Genomic DNA, 16,284 nt, shown 5'->3' on the forward strand with positions numbered 1-16,284 from the left:
GAAGTAACTATCCCTTTTCCGAGATGTTGATGACCCCGCAGCACACGACCCCCACCTTTACACCGGACATGGACCTCGAGTGAGGTGCAGTGCTTGATCTACAACACACACCTACACACCTTTACACGCATTCCTACGCATACCGGTTTGCACATGCACATTGCGCACGCGGTTCTCACGTTTTGGTCCACAATCCGCAATCCTGCAGCACCCGCAAGATGCTGTTACTGCGGGCCCGGCGTTAGCTACCAGTGCCACTGGCCCTGCGCCTGGCTCCGCCCTTGCTTGTTACTTATCGGCTGCCGCCGCGCCCCCCTCCCGCCGCCGCGCCCACGTCGGCCTGCGGCCGCAGCAGTGCGGTGACGTCCGCCGCCAGCTGCGCCGGCGGCAGCTCAGACAGCGCCGCCAGAGGGCCCTTGAGAAAGACCACAGCGGCCAGCGCCAGTGGTTGCTCCTCCATCAAGGGCCGCCACTGTTCAGTGGCTCTGATGTTGCTGCTGCTGCTGCTGCTGCCGGCAGTAGCCGCAGACACTGCCTCTAGGCCACAGGCGGCGCCGCGGCGGAGCCCGAGGCAGCGGTCCGTGACGGCAGCCACCGCCGCGGGCGCGCAGCGGCGACTGCCCAAAGCCTGCAGGGCACCCATGATAACCTTATAAGGCATGGCCTCGATGACACACCACAGCGACCGCAGTTGCAGCTGACCTGTGCAAAAGGTAGCGCGTGCTTTTGGGGTAGGGGTATCTCTGACATGGTTTTGAGGGCAACCGCGACCGTCAAACTGCGCCCCCAGCAGCTCGGGATCCTGCAGCCTATCCACCACCTGCACCAGCACCTCCGCTAGGGACGAGCGGCCCACCAGCAGCCCCAGATGCGGATGCGACACCAGCTGTCGCAAACTCACCAGCTCCCACACCAGCCGCTCGCGCTGTTGCAGCTGCACGGAAGCGTTGGCCTTGGGCCAGAGCCGCATGATGCGGACCGATGACCCGATGATGAGGACCGGGGCAGCATCCCGGCTGGCGTCTGAATCATCGTCTTGACGACCCGGTCTCGCCCCTTGCCGCCTGCTGCTCACTGTGCAGCGCCGCGCTGTGCGTCACAGCGAGCGGGCGGTGCCCCGGCGCTCCACGGCGGCACCCTTCACTTCAACGCCAAGCCGTAGCTGCCGTCGCAATCGCCCCTTCTCATGACTCCAAGGCGGCTCGCCGTCATGCTGCTGCTGCATCTGCTGGCGCCGCCAAGCGCGCTGGCGCTGGCGTTGGTACCAGTCGCAAGCCTGCCTCGCCACCAGCCCTCGTCAGCCTGCGGGCGCTGCGCACCCAGCGTCTGGGCGGGCGTTGCGGCGCCATCAGCCACCGCTGCCAGCGATAGTCGGCCGGCAGCCTGAAATGCCGTGGCCACACGCGCCGGGTGCACCTGCGTACAATGAAATGTACCGCATGTGCACGTTGACGAGGCAAACGGAGCCGGGAAACCGTTGTGGCGAGCATGAACCAAACACCTTGACGAGAAACCGGCGTGAGCAGCATGCGCGCTGGACATGCAAGTGGCGCATAACGGCATAACATGGGTGTTCGCCAGGGCCATTGGACGCTACACATGTCGCCGCACACGGCAATGCAAGATAGAGGGAATATCGACGGCGCTGACAGGCGCATGTGGATAATGGCACGAGCAGGCGGCCTGCTGCTGCAGCCTTGCGAGTTCGCACTTCTCAAATCAAGGAATGCTGCTGCCCCTGTTGGCTGCACCACACCGGCAAGGTCACATCCCGCCCACATGCGCGCACCGCCCACCTGCAGGTGCGTGCCATCTGCCCCCGCGTCATCACGGGATGAGGACGCGGACGAGGGCGGCGGCAGGTTTATCGCAGCAGCGCCGCCGTCGCCAACACCTGCACGCCCAACCACAGGCAGGCAGGCAGTAGGGGTCAAACCTGGGAATAGTTATGAGGGGTTACGCGGGAAGGGAGGGCACCACGGCCGGGACGGTGCGATTGGCGTGCGGTTTTCCGTAAGGTGGTAGTCGTCCCCCGCTCGCATACTCTTATACTTGATACTTTATATTTTGTACGCCCTCATAACCTAAGTCATGTATCTGCAGGGGTTTCCGCCAAGGACATGTATCTACAACGCCGCTATGACCATGACCGTTGCTCTCCAGGCTCCACAAGGATCTCATCCCGGTGGGCCAGTCCCGCGTACCACCACTCCTCCGCCACCCAGCGCCAGATGTCTGTGGGCATCTCCTCGATGCGCAAGCTGCCCCAGAAGTTGGCAACGGTGAGGCGGCAGCCGCCGTTGCCCTTGCTGGTGAAGGGGAAGCGGCGACGGGCGTGTGCATGCCCTCTCTCCCTCCCCTTCCCCCGCTCGCAACCTGCCTCAATTACTCAATATAACGGTTTACCCACCCGACGTCCTCGCTCAACTTGTCCCTGGTGGAGGCACACCGCCCGCGGTACACTCAGTTCCTGACCGGCGCGGCACGGACAAGGGGTCACGGTGGCCGTGCAGCCGGCTAGCCCCTATTTACCCGTTATGCTCACAGCATGATATTAGCAAGAGCTCAGTCTAAAGTTACAGTGCCAGGTTCTATAAGGTCGAAACGGTGGAAATCGCACGCGCAAGAGCAGTGTGTTGGCAACAAGGCCCTCGTTTGTAGTTTATGCATTCTTTAGATAACCCTTGAAGCAGGTAGGGCGTTTGTAAATCAGGAAGCGACTATGGGACTAGCCCCGGTCATAGGGTCTGCCCTGGCCCCGGTCAACCCAGAGAAGAGCGTCTTGCAGTTTACGTCATGAGTGGAACAATAAGTTAACAACACGGCTCAAAGCTCGGCACATCTACTTCGGCACACACCCCGACAGCCCAAACGCACATGGGACACTTCCTCGTCCATAATACCCCATTGCGCATCCCTTCATATCTCGGGCTGTTGGTGACGGCATGGTTTTGCGCTTGCCGTATGACGCTGATTCCCCGCCCCCCTCGCCGTGAGAGGTTGTGCGTGGTTGGTGGCTATGTGTGTGGGCAGGATGCACGTGTGGGCGACCGTTCTAGTACCTGGACGCTTGCGCCCTGGTTAGTGCGTGCGCTGTGCGTGGGTCCTGCGGCCTAGACGTTTCCCGGCACTCCTGTGCCTAGGCTTGTGGCGTTGAGGCACAGCGGTGGGGCTCTGGCGGGTTGAGGCTTGGCTAGGACTCACTGTGCGCGGAGTCACACGGACTTTGCCCGCGGGAGCCGGGAGGGTTTGCAGCAAAGTCGGGGTTGGGCCCTGATAGCATGTGATGGCTCGGCGTCTTCGGGAGCTGGGACTGTCCCCTATGTAACATCCGCATCCATAATACCCCATGAGTAAGACTCGCGTTTGGCCATTTACATCAGACATGTTGCGCGGGAACATCGAGGATAGGATTATCCGCTGACTGCATGGAGGGATTCGTGTGCACCATCATCGACGCCTTCCGGGTGGGGCCGTAAACCGGGGGCATGCACCAAGACGCTGCCGAGACATGGCGATGGGCTCCACCCGCAGCACTAGTGTTTCAGCACACGTATGCAACGTAGATATTACTTGCTGCCAGCAGTCACCAGAAAGTCGCTTAGCTCAGTACAAAGTCCCCAACCTTGCGGTGATTGCGCCCAGTAGTGTCAGTGCTTCCGTGCAGCCGCAATTTATCAGATATTTGATGCCGAGATGATGGATGCCGCGCTGTTTGCTGTGCTTTGCAGCATACGCGAGGGGTTGATGGTGGCCGTCGTGCTGGTTTTTGCGGGGAGGACGACCGCCCGTGGCGGCGGTAGTGGCGGCGGGGGCAGGGACGGCGACAACGGGAGGTGGCCCGCCGAGCCACCCCCCCCCACCGCAGGGTGTGCGATGGGACAAAACAGGGCGCGGCAAGGCAGAAGAAAAGGGAGCCCGAATGAGCCTGGAAAGTGGGAGACTGTCCAGGCGTGCGTCCCTCAGCCGTGCCCTCAGCACTGCTCAGCACACGCAACCCTATGTCTCCGACAGCTGCTATGCTCGTGTGCATCCCCCTTTACCCCTTCTGTTGGCGACAATCATGGTCAATTCCTTGCGTCTTAACATCTGTGACACTCTGTGACCCTCCCCGGATCATTACGATGATGAGGGGGTCATCAAACTGATGCAGTGACTGCATGGTCGGGCCGTCCTAGAGCTCGCCGATCACGCTAACGTATGCTCATACTGCCCATTGGACATCATGTGAAAAATACAGGCTGCGACTGCGATTGCAGCATAGCCAACCAGACCGGTCCTGTGGTGCCCGCCTCGCGACCTGTTTTGCTGCAGACGCGCGTCCTTTTGGGCGTGCGTCATTTAAGCTTACATAGAGACAAGATGGTATTACATTACTGCTTGGGGTCGGTGCGCGAAGGGAAAATGGCGCGCTCGACCCAGCGCTCGACCCTGGCCTGCCCCGTTAAAGCTTTGCTGCTGGCTGTGGCTATGAGCTACTCTTGCTGCAGAGCGGACTATCTCGTTGGCGTTGGTGAGTTTGGCGCAGGCTTGCACAATGGCGCACGCCCAGTGCGCACGCCCTGACACCCCCGCCTGCGCCAGTATCAACCTCTACAAGTCCGCGTGGTCCCTCGTGGCTCCCACAACCTCTACTGCAGGCATGGGCGACATCACCGGCCCGGTCGCGGACGTCAACCTCATGGTCAGTCAGCCAGGGGCCTCGGGGTATGTCCGGGCGATTCGCAGGCGCCCGCTACGGACGGCTATGGGCAGCAAACGCACGCGCGGGGCATGTGACTCAAAAACGCATTTACAATGCGCACTGCTAGGAGCGTGAGATAGCTCGGCAGAAGGGCAGCCCCCACCAAAGGACAGCACAAGCGGCGCCTCCCGCCTGACCAAAACTACGCCCGCGTTCTCCTCCCGACGCCCTTTCCCCACCCACCCACGCTTCCCCACCCGCCGCTGCTGCCTCTTGCACTGCCGTTGCCGCTGCTCATGCACGTGCAACCAGGGCTACGCCCAGCCACTGCAGACGGCCCGCGGGCTGCACACGCGCCTGTTCGCACGTGCCTTCATGTTCGCGGACGCAGCATACCCCAGGTGCGGCCGCCGGTGGCCGGGCCATGCGGCGCGGTGCGGTGCGGACCGGGTTCCGGAAGGAGAAGGGAGGTTGCAGAATACCAGCGCAAAGTGAATTGAATCCAATGCAAAAGAGCGAGGAGGGGAGCGTGGCCTATGCTGGGGCGTTGTAAATACTGGCTCACACTAGCCCAAACCAAGCCAAACTAGCGGAGCACAGGCAGAGGCGGTAGCTATGGCCTATGGGGGCCGGAGGGCCGGGGAAAGGGTAGTTTGCACGCCGCAATGAAAGCGCGTCCTTACAGGAAGAGACCAGTACCTTGGGTGTAATGAGTGCGGGCGGACCCTTGCCTTCTGTGTTGTGGGGTCAGGAATGGACATGCCTGCTCCCACCTCTGCACTCCCTCCCGCACTCCCCCTGCACGCAGGCGGCGCTTTGTGTACGTGTCCGCTGACGCCTGCATGGCCTCGCAGCTGGTCAGCCTGAGGGTAGTGCAGGCGCTGCAGGTGGGTGGGCGAGTGAGGTGGGTTGGGGGTGTGGACTGGTGGATGGATGGAGGGGGGATTGTCAAACATACACGTGTACAAACGGTACACACCCAACCACGGCGCTCATGATGATGTTGGGGGTCAGAGGGTTGGGACTTGGCAGCGGGTGGAGGGAAGCACGGCGGGCGCCACGTGCGTACACATACACACACGTGAGTACACACCTTGTCACAAGACTAAACCTCAACGGCCACCACCACCGGCGCCCCGCCCTCCCTCCCCTTTCTCCATCCCGCTCCCTCACTCCTTCCCCTCCCGACCCCTCTCCCCCCCCTCAGGCCGAGTACGGCAAGGAGCTGTACGGCTTTGACAACGTGGCCATCAGGTGCGTGTGCGTGTGCGTGTGTTTGTGTTTGTGTTCTTGTTTTCTTGTGTGTGTGTGTGTGTGTGTGTGTGTGTGTGTGTGTGTGTGATGGTTGTGCAAGAGTGAAGCAGGGGATGAGGAGGCAAGCAGGGGATTAGGAGCGAAGCGGCGGAGGGGGTGGAAATGAAGGCACTGGCCTGGGCAACGGGCCTCATACCACATGTCGGTATCATATGGCCTCCTCTGCCCGCCTCTTTACGCGGCACCTGCTGTGGCAATGCAAGCTCGCACAGACTCACAAATCCCCCCCAGTCTGCAGTCTACGTCTTCTCGAGTTATTTAACATGCATGGAACCCCCCTTGTGTGAGACTCTCTCTCCTCCTCCCGCGGCACTAACCCCGGCCCCGCCCCGCCCGTTCCCCTCCCTCCCCCGCTGCAGCGGCACGCACACGCACGCCTCCCCCGCCGGCTTCCTGCAGTACCTGCTGTACGACATCACCAGCCTGGGCTTCGTGACCCAGAGCTTTGAGGCGATGGTGGAGGGCATACTGGTGGTGGGTGCGGGGGGGGGTGTATATATCAGCCCAAACTAAACCAAACCCAATGCAATAGAGCAAGGAGGAGAGCGTGGCAGATGCTTGACAACGGAGTGGCACGCGGCAATCGTCCCCATTCACGAAATGCACTGAGTTCCCAGGTTCCCAGCGAAACATCCCGCAAACCGGTAGAAAGAAGGCGATGGGCTCTTCGGTCTTGGCGCATGTGGGCGGTGCTGACGGTAGCCGCCCTGAAATTACCACCCAGGCTCACCCACACGCACGCACGTTCTAACTAGCAATGCAGACAAGGCACACGTTGAATACCCACCTAGAAGACATTAAGGGCGCCGAGGAGGAGACCAGCGCCAGGGAAAACGGCAACAGCATTCTAAGTGCACGAGCCTGGGTGGCAAGAGAGAGGGATACAGGGGGGTGGGAGGGGTTTTGTGATGAGCGCGCGCGCGCGCGCGCGCGTGTGTGTGTGTGTGTGTGTGTGTGTGTGTGTGTGTGTGTGTGTGTGTGTAGCTACACCCTTGCCATGCCTGCCCCCTCGCACCGTTGCCTCTCGTGTTTCTTACTAGCCTTATTACACACAAACCCTCCTTTCCCTCGCCCTGGTCCTCCGAAACTGCCGACGGCACACCACTTCCTTCACCAATCATGAATGTAACGCCTCCGCCTATCGCTCTGTGACCCCGCCTTCCTCTACCTTCCCCTGACTTTGCCGTCCTCACCCTGCCTTCCCCTGCCTGGCCTCATGGCCTCATGGCCTCAGGCCATCCGGTCCGCGCACGGCTCCCTGCAGCCGGGGCGTGTGCTGCTGGCTGCGGGGCGGCTGGCCGGCGGCTCTATCAACAGGAGCCCCACCGCCTACGCTGCCAACCCGCAGGAGGAGAGGGACATGTGGGTGCATGGGGGGGAGGAGGAGGGGGAGGCGGAGGAGAAGGGGGAGGAGGGGGCGGGGAGGAGGGGGAGGAAGGGGCCCGCGCGGGAGGAGAGGGACATGTGGGTGCGCGCGGGGGGAGACGGGGGAGGAGGGGGAGGATCCCCGCGTCGGAGGAGGGGGAGCAGTGCTCCCAACCTGCTGAGCACCTTAGTCCGGGACGATATTTGAGGCTCTGCGTCGCGTTGCCGCGACAAAAAGCCCTGTCAATTCGGATCGTTTTTCTGTACAGCCAGTTCGAAACCACTCTTGGAGAAGCAGCGCGGAGGCCTTTGCACAGAGGCACCCGTGCTGCCTTCTTGAGAGAGGCTTTGACGAGGGATCTCGAAGGAGGCAGCAGCTAGTGCGAGCAAGGCTATGTCACAGCGTAGCGACGTGGCCATGTGGGGCCTCGGGAAACAGGGTAAACCCACTGCGTCTGCGTCAGTTGTTGGGTTTTGAGGTTTGGCCCCTGTTGGATTGCACAGTTGTACAGTTGTACGGCTGTACGGCTGTTGCCCGCCGCTCCTCCAGGTCTCGACCCTTGGCCTCTCCACACACACCGTGGCCTCACCTCCCCCCTGACCTGGCTTTAGTTCGGGCTGGCCCCACTTCTTCACTTCTCAAGTGTAACCCACGATGTAACCCCACGATGTAACCCCCCAGGTACGACTCGGATGTGGACACAGACATTACCCTGCTGCGGCTGGAGGGAGGAGGGCCGGCAGTAGCAGGGGCAGCAGCAGGTGCAGCAGCGGCAGTAGCAGGCCGCGGCAGTAGCAGGGCTGCAGCAGTTGCGAATTACGCGGGCTTGGGCTTGGGCGCCCTGAGCTGGTTCGCGGTGCACTGCACCTCACTCAACAACACCAACCGCCTGGTCAGCGGCGACAATAAGGCCGCGGCATCACTCATGTTGGAGCGGTGGGCGGCGGAGGCGGAGGCGCGGGCACAGGCGGCAGAGGCGGAGGCGGAGGCCCAGGCAGAGACGCCGACTGGAGGGGCGTTGGGTGCTACTGCCGGCGGTGGCAGTAGCACCAGCGCAGGCGGCCAGGGGTTGGGGCAGGGGCAGGCAGGCAGGCAGAGCGGGGGTGGGGGCGGGGGCCAGGCCGAGTCGGCCGCTTCGTCCTCACCGGCGGCGGCGGCGGCGGCGGCGTGGGCCGCCGCGCAGTCGGCGGCGGCTGCCGCGGCGGCGGCGTCTGCGGCTCTTGGGCTGCGGCTTGAAGACCTGACCAGCCCCGACCCGGAGCAGGCGGCAGCGGCGGCGGGCGGCCGGGCTGCGCGGCCCTTCAACTTCCACCTCCTGACCAGCTCCTCAAAGGCCGCGGAGCCCGCGGGGGAAGAGGGCGGCGGCGCGGGCGTGGGCGGTGCGGCTGGCGGGGGAGGTGAGAGAGCACAAGCAGCAAGGGCCGGCGGCAGAACCACCCGTCAGGAGCAGCAGCAGCAGCGGCCGCTGCGGTTCAGCCGGGGCTTTGTGGCGGCTGTGGCTCAGGCGGCGGTGGGTGACACCAGCCCCAACACCGCGGGGGCATACTGCCTGGACACAGGTGGGCGGGTGGGGTGGCTGGGGTGGTGGCTGGGGCTGCGGCAGGAGACTTGCATGGCATCGTTCCGTGCATGGATAACTACCCCTGTCCTAGCTCTCAAGCCCCATACCCCCGTGACCCTGGAACCCCCCTCGCCTCGCCTCGCCTCCCCTCGCCTCGCCTCGCCTCCCCTCGCCTCCTCCCGCTTCCAGGCCTGCCCTGCGAGCCTGCCCACAGCACCTGCAACGGCCGCAACGAGCTGTGCCACGGCCGCGGACCCGCCTGGCCGCACGACCGGGCGTCGGCCGCCCTCATTGGTGGGCGGCAGGCGGAGGCGGCGCGGCGGCTGTACCTGGCGGCGGGGGAGCAGGTGCGGGCGTGTGTGCGTGTGTGTGTGGGTGCGTGTGTGTGTATGTGTGTATGTGTGTGTGCGGGTGCGTGTGTGTGTGTTTATGTGTGTGTATGTGTGTGTATGTGTGCATGGTCAGGGTTGTTACCACCATTCCCTGCTTCAACTGTAAGGGGTAGACATTCTTGGGGAACGGAGCAATTAAACAACAACAGCGGGGGGCAGTTGCCACAACAGCAGCGGGTGGCGGGGCGTGGAAGGGCGTGGAGGGGACTGCAGGAGCCGCGTGGCAGCGCCCTCCACCACAACACAGCCCCTGCCTGCACACTCCCCTTACCCCTCCCCTACACCTGCTGTCTGTCTCGCTACACTTCTCTGTACCATCTTTGCTATCCTCCTCCCCTCCCAGCTTCCCCCTCCCCCTCGCCGCCCTCAGGCCCCCCTAACCGGCCCTCTGGCCTACCGCTCCTCCTTCATCGATATGGCCAACACCTCCGTGGCGCCCGTCAACACCAGCAGCTGGGCGGCGCGCGGCGGCCGCACCTGCCCGCCAGCCATGGGCATGAGCTTCGCCGCCGGCACCACCGATGGTGGGTTCGGGTGTGGGTGCGTGGGTGGGTGGGTGGGTGGGTGGGGGTTGTAAATACCAGCCCAAACTTAATAAAACCAACTATGACGAGCGCAGCACAGGCAGGGGGACTGACGAGTGGGAAGGGAGTTCGGCGAGACGGGGTTGGGGGGTGTCAGCGCGAGTTGTGGGTTAGGAGTGGCGACTGGATCAGAGACAAGGCGACAATAATGGCAAGTGCTCAAGGTGGCGGGCAAGCCGGGTAAGCCGGGTAAGCCGGGTAAAAGAAGTGTTTACTTGACCTCTCACCTCGCTACCATCCCCCCGCCCTCCCTCCGCCTCCCCCTCCACCCTCTCGATATACACACACACGCACGTAGGCCCGGGCGCGTTCGACTTCACCCAGGGCGACACGCGCGGGCCGCCGCTGTGGCGCCTCGTGGCGCGGCTGCTGACGCCGCCCTCCCCCCAGCAGGTGAGTGACGCCCGCCGCCCCCAATGGCGGCTGCAGGCTCTCCTTGCAGCGCGGCTGTTTCCCTACGGGATTGGTTCAGAGTCAACCCCCAATTGCTGTCCCCTAATTCCCCTTCTTGTAGCCTGTGCCCAATGTTTTTAACCTTGCACCTCGCTCCGCTCGTTTTCGCTTGGTTTGGTGCAGTTTGGGCTGGAATTTACACCCCCCCCAACATAAATGTAACCCCCCCCCCCGCTGGACTTCACGGACATCGGTAACGACTACGTGACATCTGTAATATTGCTCCTGGCTACGCCCTCTCGTCTTATTTAACATGCATGGAACCCCCCAAACAGGTGGCTTGCCAGGCGCCCAAGCCAATTCTGTTGGACACGGGGCAGATCACCGTGCCCTACCCCTGGTGAGAGAGCGCCTGTGTGTGTGGTGTGTGTGTGTGTGTGTGTGTGTGTGTGTGTGTGTGTGTGTGTGTGTGTGTGTGTGTGTGTGTGTGTGTGTGTGTGTTTGGGGGTGTTTGTACATACCAGCCCAAGCTAAAAGAACGCCTCTGTGTGTGGGGGTGGGTGGGGGTGGAGTGGGGGTGGGGGGTTGCATTCATGATTATTGGGGGCGATTCGGATATACCAGCCCAAGCTAACAGGTGGTGGGGCTGTTTGGGGGAGCAGTGGGAGATGGTAAGCCACGTGGCAGGGGGAGAGCTGCTGGCCAGTCCCTCTCCGCCCCCTGCCTGGTGCGTGTGGTGGGGAGGGGGCTGAGGGGGAGGGCTGCTGGCAGCAGTGGCTCTGTTGCAGGTGTACACGGCCGCTTGTAGCATGCCCGCTTTCGCCTTCCTTTCCCGCTGGCCTCTCCCCTGACGTCGGCACTTCATGCTTAGTGATGTGCACGCTGCCCCGCTCATTACTGCTTACAACTCCCTCTCCTCCCACCTACTCCCATCGTCTCCTCCCACCCCCTTCCTCCTCCCACCCCCTTCCTCCTCCCACTCTCTCCTCCCACCCCCTCTACTACGCCTTTATTTCTTCTTGGATGTAACCCCCTCCACCTGTCCGCCCCGCCAATCCCACCAATCACCAATCACCACCTCCCGCCCCCTTCCGCCTCCCCCCCCTTCCTCCCGCTCAGGCAGCCTCGCATCACGCAGGTGTCGCTGCTGCGGCTGGGGCACCTGCTGGTGGCGTGCCTGCCGGGGGAGCCCACCACCATGGCTGGCAGGTGGGGGGCGCGGCGTGTGTGTGTGTGTGTGTGTGTGGGTGGGTGTGGGTGGGTGTGGGTGTGTGTGGGTGTGTGTGGGTGTGTGTGTGTGTGTGTGGGTGTGTGGGTGTATGTGTGGGTTTTGGGGGGGGGGGGTTGGCAAATACCAGCCGAAGAGGAGGGGGTGGGGTTGGGGTTGGGGGATGACTTGATGAGGGTATGGGGGATTGCAAGTAAGGGATGGGGAATGTGTACAGGCCCAAGGAGGGGGTGAGGGGTGTGCGCACGGGCGTGGTTGCGGAGTAGCGGAGGACTGGAGCGCAAGGTAACTCGCAAGGTACATATCGGCCACGAGGGGCGCCGCCGATGTCGGCGCGAGTTTCCTACTGCCGCCATGCATCGTGCGCCACCAGTGCCCACCACGGCGCATTGCCACAGCCGTCCGGTTCCGCCCCATTCACACCTCCCCCACACCACCATCACTACCACCACCTGCAATGTGCACGTCCACACACACACACGTCCCCAGCACACCACCAGCACACAATCCGGTGGGCTCGGCGAAAGAGCGGCGGGCAGCCGAGGCCACCCGCCCGCCGCTATAAGCCCCACCCACAGCAACACACAACCCGGCTTCCTTATGACCCTGGGGCGCACAGGACCAACCCCAGCGGACAGATACGGGCCGCACACTACTAACAACAACAAGGACAATATCCCTTCTTTCTTTGGCATCACAACATAGTAAGACGCAACACAGCACCCCCACCTCGCGTCCCAATCTCTGATAAGGCAAGGTCGCCACCCTAACCCGCCACCGCCACCGCCATCCCCCCCGCTTACGGGATTGGTTCAAGGTTTACCCCCCGCTGCCATTCCACCCTTCACCTGCAATCGCACCCACGCACTGCCATTCCACCCTGCGCCCTGCAACCTCCACCCTGCACCCCCACGCCCGCGCGCCCGCAGGCGCATCAAGCGCGCCCTGGCCGCGCGCTTCGCCGCCGCCGCCTCCCCCGGCGAGCCGGCGCCTGTGGTGGTGGTGTCGGGTCTGACCGGCACCTACAGCTCCTACATCACAACATGGGAGGAGTACCAGGTGGGGTTTGTAAATACCAGCCCAAACTAAATCACAATCAAAGAAAACGAGCGGACCACAGGCAGAGGCGTTAGTTGGGGGGGAGATGGGAGATGGGAGCGGGTGATGGGGCAGATGGGAGATGGGAGCGGGTGTGTGAAAAGGTATGAGATTGGAGTGGGCACGGACAGAGGGCACGGTCTGGATGCAGGAACCCCAAGGCGCAGGGTTTGGGGAGGGGCTGTCGTTTCCTACGAACACACATACATGCATACATCCTCACGGCACACGGCGTATCCGCGTAACTTCATTGGATGCACACACACACACACACACACACACACACACACACACACACACACACACACACACACACACACACACACACACACACACACACGTACTACCAACCCGCACGCAGGTCCAGCGCTACGAGGGCGCCTCCACGCTGTACGGCCCACACACCCTGGACGCCTACATACAGGTGGGGGCCGGCCTCCCGGGGTGTGCGGGGTGGGGTGGGGTTGCAAAGATGGGGGGTTGGGGTTAGCCGTTCATGAGGAGAAGAGAGTGGTCAAATCACAAGTATGAAGTACCGACGTGGAGGGGGGTTTGTTTTTGGGAGTCCAGACCACTTCCTTAGCTAGTCATGAATGCAACCCCCCGTTCGCCCCGTTCCAAGTGGTTACCCCATAAACTCACAAACACATACACACAAACCCAAACCCAAAACGCCCTCCGCTCACAAACATGTACTCCTCACCACCGTGTCTCCATACGGTACACAAACCCAAACGCCCCACAAACCGCCTCTCACACACACGCACACGCCCCCTCCCCCTTCAGGAGCTGCTGGCGCTGGCCGACTCCATGCTGGCCGGCACGCCGCACGACCCCACCGCCGCCGGCTCCACCGCCCCGCCCGACCTGCAGTCGCGCCAGTGGGCGCTGCTGCCGCCCGTGGTGCTGGACGCCGTGCCGCCCGGGGCCGTGTTCGGACAGGTGGGGCGTGTGGATGAGGGAGGGGGAGAGTCAGGTGGGGAGGGTTCGGGTGAGCGGGACTGTTATTGCCGTTCAGGGTTAGGGTGAGCGGGCAGAGCGATGGGGGGTCGGCCACGGGTGGTTTTCATCATTCCCTTAAGGGGCGGGGATGGGAATCGCCGGGCCGAGTGCATGCAGCGTAAGCCTGTGTCGAAACCCAAGCTCTGTCACATGCGCCCACACCGACACGTTCACAAACACACACATACACACAAACACACGCCCCCCACGCGCATTGCATGCACGCTTTGCGTTTTCCAGTTCTCTTATTTCCAACACACGCCCCCCCGGCTAAGTGCACGCTGAGTTTTATGTCGGGAATGTCGACTTTGTTTCATTCTTCGCCAGCGGCTAATCTCGTCGCTTCACAGGTACCGGTCTGCTGCTGTCACGCTTACACCGCCGCGCCCCCACACCACACACCACACACATACACAATCACTCACAAACACACTCACACACGCACTCATAAACACACTCACAAACACACGCCCCCCACGGCCTGCTGCAGGTGACGCAGCAGCCCGGGCGGGACAGCTACGCGCCGGGGCAGGTCGTGAACGCCACTTTCAGGTGAGCGCTGGGCAGTTGCCCCGGAGGCTGAGGGCATTTGGAGGGATTGCGGTTTGCAGGGCTGGTCTGGTCCCTGGGTGCGTGCGTGGGGAGGGGGGGGGGCGGTGGGGGGGGGGGGGGGTTGCGCACCGCTTCCTCCTCTCCAGCTCCTCTGCCTCCATCCTTCAGGCCAATCTGGCCACAGTTCTTGCCGGCGCACGTTAGCACTCACGCCATCTCGCTATCCTCTCTCCTTCCTCTTCCTCCGAACTTTCATCCCTCTTCATTCCCTCACGCGTGCCGCACATCACAGGGCCGCCAACCCGCGCAACAACCTGCACGCCAACGGCTCTTTCCTGACGGTTGAGCGCTGGCAGCAGTCCAAGAGCCGCGCCCGCCACCACCAGCAGCAACCGCCTCTCCAAGAGGTCAAAGGCCAAGGCATTAGGCAGCCGGCGGGCGAGCAGCAGCAGCAGCAGCAGCAGCAGGGCGGGTTTGCGAAAGCGCTGGGTGTGCTGTGGCAAGCCTCCGGCGCGAGGCTGTGGCGGCTGCTGTCGCGAAGCACCGTGCAGCAGCAGCAGCCGGCAGCGGTTGCAGAGGTGGCAGTTGCGGCTGTAGCAGGGACAAGGGGCGGCGATGCAGCAACAGCAGGAGCAGCAGCAGGGGCAAGCTTAGGTGGTGCGCAGGCAGGAGGGGTTGGCGCAGGAGCAACAGCAGCAACAGCAGCAGGCGTCCAGCAGGACGGGGAGGAGGTGTGGTTCGCTGCGCAGTCGCCGTGCAGCAGTGGGCGGAGCCTGCCAGCAGCCACGGCGGGCGCTGCAGCGGCTGAAGGAACGGCTGCTGAGGGAACGGCTGCAGAAGGAGCGGCTGAAGGAGTGGCGGACGGGCCGGCTGCAGAGGGAGCGGCGGAGGAGGAGGGCGAGTGGGTGGCGGTGCATGATGACCGGGACTGGGTCACTCGCTTCCATTGGGACAGGTGAGAGCAGGGCTGAGAGCAGGGGTGAGAGCAGGGGTGAGAGCAGGGGTGAGAGCAGGGGTGAGAGGTCGTGTCGGTTGTGCGGGTACGGAAACTCTTGAGAGGGAGAGAGCGGGTCCACTCGGGGAGAACTGGGGCACGGGGGGCTAGGCGTGCGGGCGCTCCAGTGCTCCCAGATTGGCGCCCTGCTGTTTGGGCCGCACAGCCCACACTTCACACAAGCGTGCCCTTCATGCAACCATGCGGCATGCCCGGCAGCGTGCGTGACTCGCTTCCCCTCCCCCGCCCCCACTGCACACACACACACACACACACACACACACACACACACACACACACACACGCACACACGCACGCACGCACGCACGCACGCACGCACGCACACACACACACACACACACACTCACTCACTCACTCACTCACGCACACACGCACGCACGCACGCACGCACGCACACGCACACGCACACGCACACGCACACGCACACGCACACGCGCACGCACGCACGCACGCACGCACGCACGCACGCACGCACGCACGCACACGCACGCACGCACACACACACACACACACACACACACACACACACACGGACCACCACAGGCATGCGGAGCTGTCGCCGCTGTCGTACGCCACTCTGGTGTGGGAGGTGCCGCCCGAGACGCCGCCCGGCACCTACCGCCTGCGGTACCGCGGCGATGCAAAACTGCTCAGCGGCGCTGTGCGGCCCTTCGAGGGCTGCTCCGCGGCTTTTCGGGTGGAGGAAGAGGCAGCAGCAGCAGCAGTGGAGGAAAATGATGGGTAGGAGGGGGTTGAGGAGGGAGGCGGCGCGTGACGGTTCGGTGCCGCGCTGCTTCCGTGCATGCACGGGTGGGCGAGCCGATTTTCAGGGTAGGGTTTTCGCGCTTTGATTAGGCTTTGCGCCAAAAGGTTGAGGTGGCAAAAACGTTGCATGCTGCAGGCACGAGCGCAATGGTTTCAGGGCTTTTGTTTGCCCCCAAAAGCCCTTTATAGTATGATCGATGACGGTTGGGCTGGCATCGCGACTGTGAAGTCAAGTCACAGCTATGGGCATGCACTTGTAGCGCATTAATCCATTTAACCGCCTTAATTGCACTACTCTCTTTCGATTGGCGCCCTCGACGAACTAGTTTG

The 16,284-nt window shown here is 63.0% G+C and overlaps 2 protein-coding genes across 3 annotated transcripts; one reads left to right on the forward strand and one right to left on the reverse strand.

The window, feature by feature from the left end:
* Positions 1 to 18: 18 nt before the first annotated feature.
* Positions 19 to 2,794, reverse strand: CHLRE_05g236450v5 (uncharacterized protein). Of its 2 annotated transcripts, none has more exons than XM_043062265.1 (4): positions 2,411 to 2,794; positions 1,797 to 1,894; positions 902 to 1,416; positions 19 to 628 (listed from the first exon to the last, which is right to left on the reverse strand). In XM_043062265.1, exons 3-4 carry the CDS (start codon positions 968 to 970, stop codon positions 293 to 295), a joined length of 405 nt encoding a protein of 134 aa, XP_042924830.1. In that variant the 5' UTR covers positions 971 to 1,416; positions 1,797 to 1,894; positions 2,411 to 2,794; the 3' UTR covers positions 19 to 292. The 2 variants fall into 2 exon arrangements, with proteins under 2 accessions (XP_042924830.1, XP_042924829.1); XM_043062266.1 differs by having other exon boundaries at positions 19 to 702.
* A 1,430-nt stretch (positions 2,795 to 4,224) lies between these two features.
* Positions 4,225 to 16,256, forward strand: CHLRE_05g236500v5 (uncharacterized protein). Its single transcript, XM_043062267.1, has 19 exons — positions 4,225 to 4,513; positions 4,641 to 4,684; positions 4,997 to 5,085; positions 5,493 to 5,571; positions 5,892 to 5,938; positions 6,358 to 6,472; positions 7,233 to 7,360; positions 8,046 to 8,923; positions 9,115 to 9,272; positions 9,688 to 9,841; positions 10,200 to 10,294; positions 10,630 to 10,694; positions 11,414 to 11,503; positions 12,452 to 12,581; positions 12,982 to 13,044; positions 13,407 to 13,562; positions 14,113 to 14,174; positions 14,467 to 15,129; positions 15,733 to 16,256. Exons 1-19 carry the CDS (start codon positions 4,405 to 4,407, stop codon positions 15,932 to 15,934), a joined length of 3,327 nt encoding a protein of 1,108 aa, XP_042924831.1. The 5' UTR covers positions 4,225 to 4,404; the 3' UTR covers positions 15,935 to 16,256.
* The last annotated feature ends 28 nt before the right edge of the window (positions 16,257 to 16,284 follow it).

This window comes from Chlamydomonas reinhardtii, chromosome 5 (genome assembly GCF_000002595.2).
Source record: "Chlamydomonas reinhardtii strain CC-503 cw92 mt+ chromosome 5, whole genome shotgun sequence".
Lineage (NCBI taxonomy): Eukaryota > Viridiplantae > Chlorophyta > Chlorophyceae > Chlamydomonadales > Chlamydomonadaceae > Chlamydomonas > Chlamydomonas reinhardtii.

Excerpts from the sequence above, each read along its gene's own strand:
- CHLRE_05g236450v5 (XM_043062265.1), bottom strand. The coding sequence starts at position 970 with ATGCGGCTCTGGCCCAAGGCCAACGCTTCCGTGCAGCTGCAACAGCGC. Across the intron at positions 629-901 it reads AGCGGCTGGTGTGGGAGCTG|GCTTTGGGCAGTCGCCGCTG; the intron begins GTGAGTTTGCGA and ends GGTGCCCTGCAG.
- CHLRE_05g236500v5 (XM_043062267.1), top strand. The coding sequence starts at position 4,405 with ATGGCGCGCTCGACCCAGCGCTCGACCCTGGCCTGCCCCGTTAAAGCT. Across the intron at positions 8,924-9,114 it reads GGCATACTGCCTGGACACAG|GCCTGCCCTGCGAGCCTGCC; the intron begins GTGGGCGGGTGG and ends TCCCGCTTCCAG. Across the intron at positions 12,582-12,981 it reads CAACATGGGAGGAGTACCAG|GTCCAGCGCTACGAGGGCGC; the intron begins GTGGGGTTTGTA and ends ACCCGCACGCAG.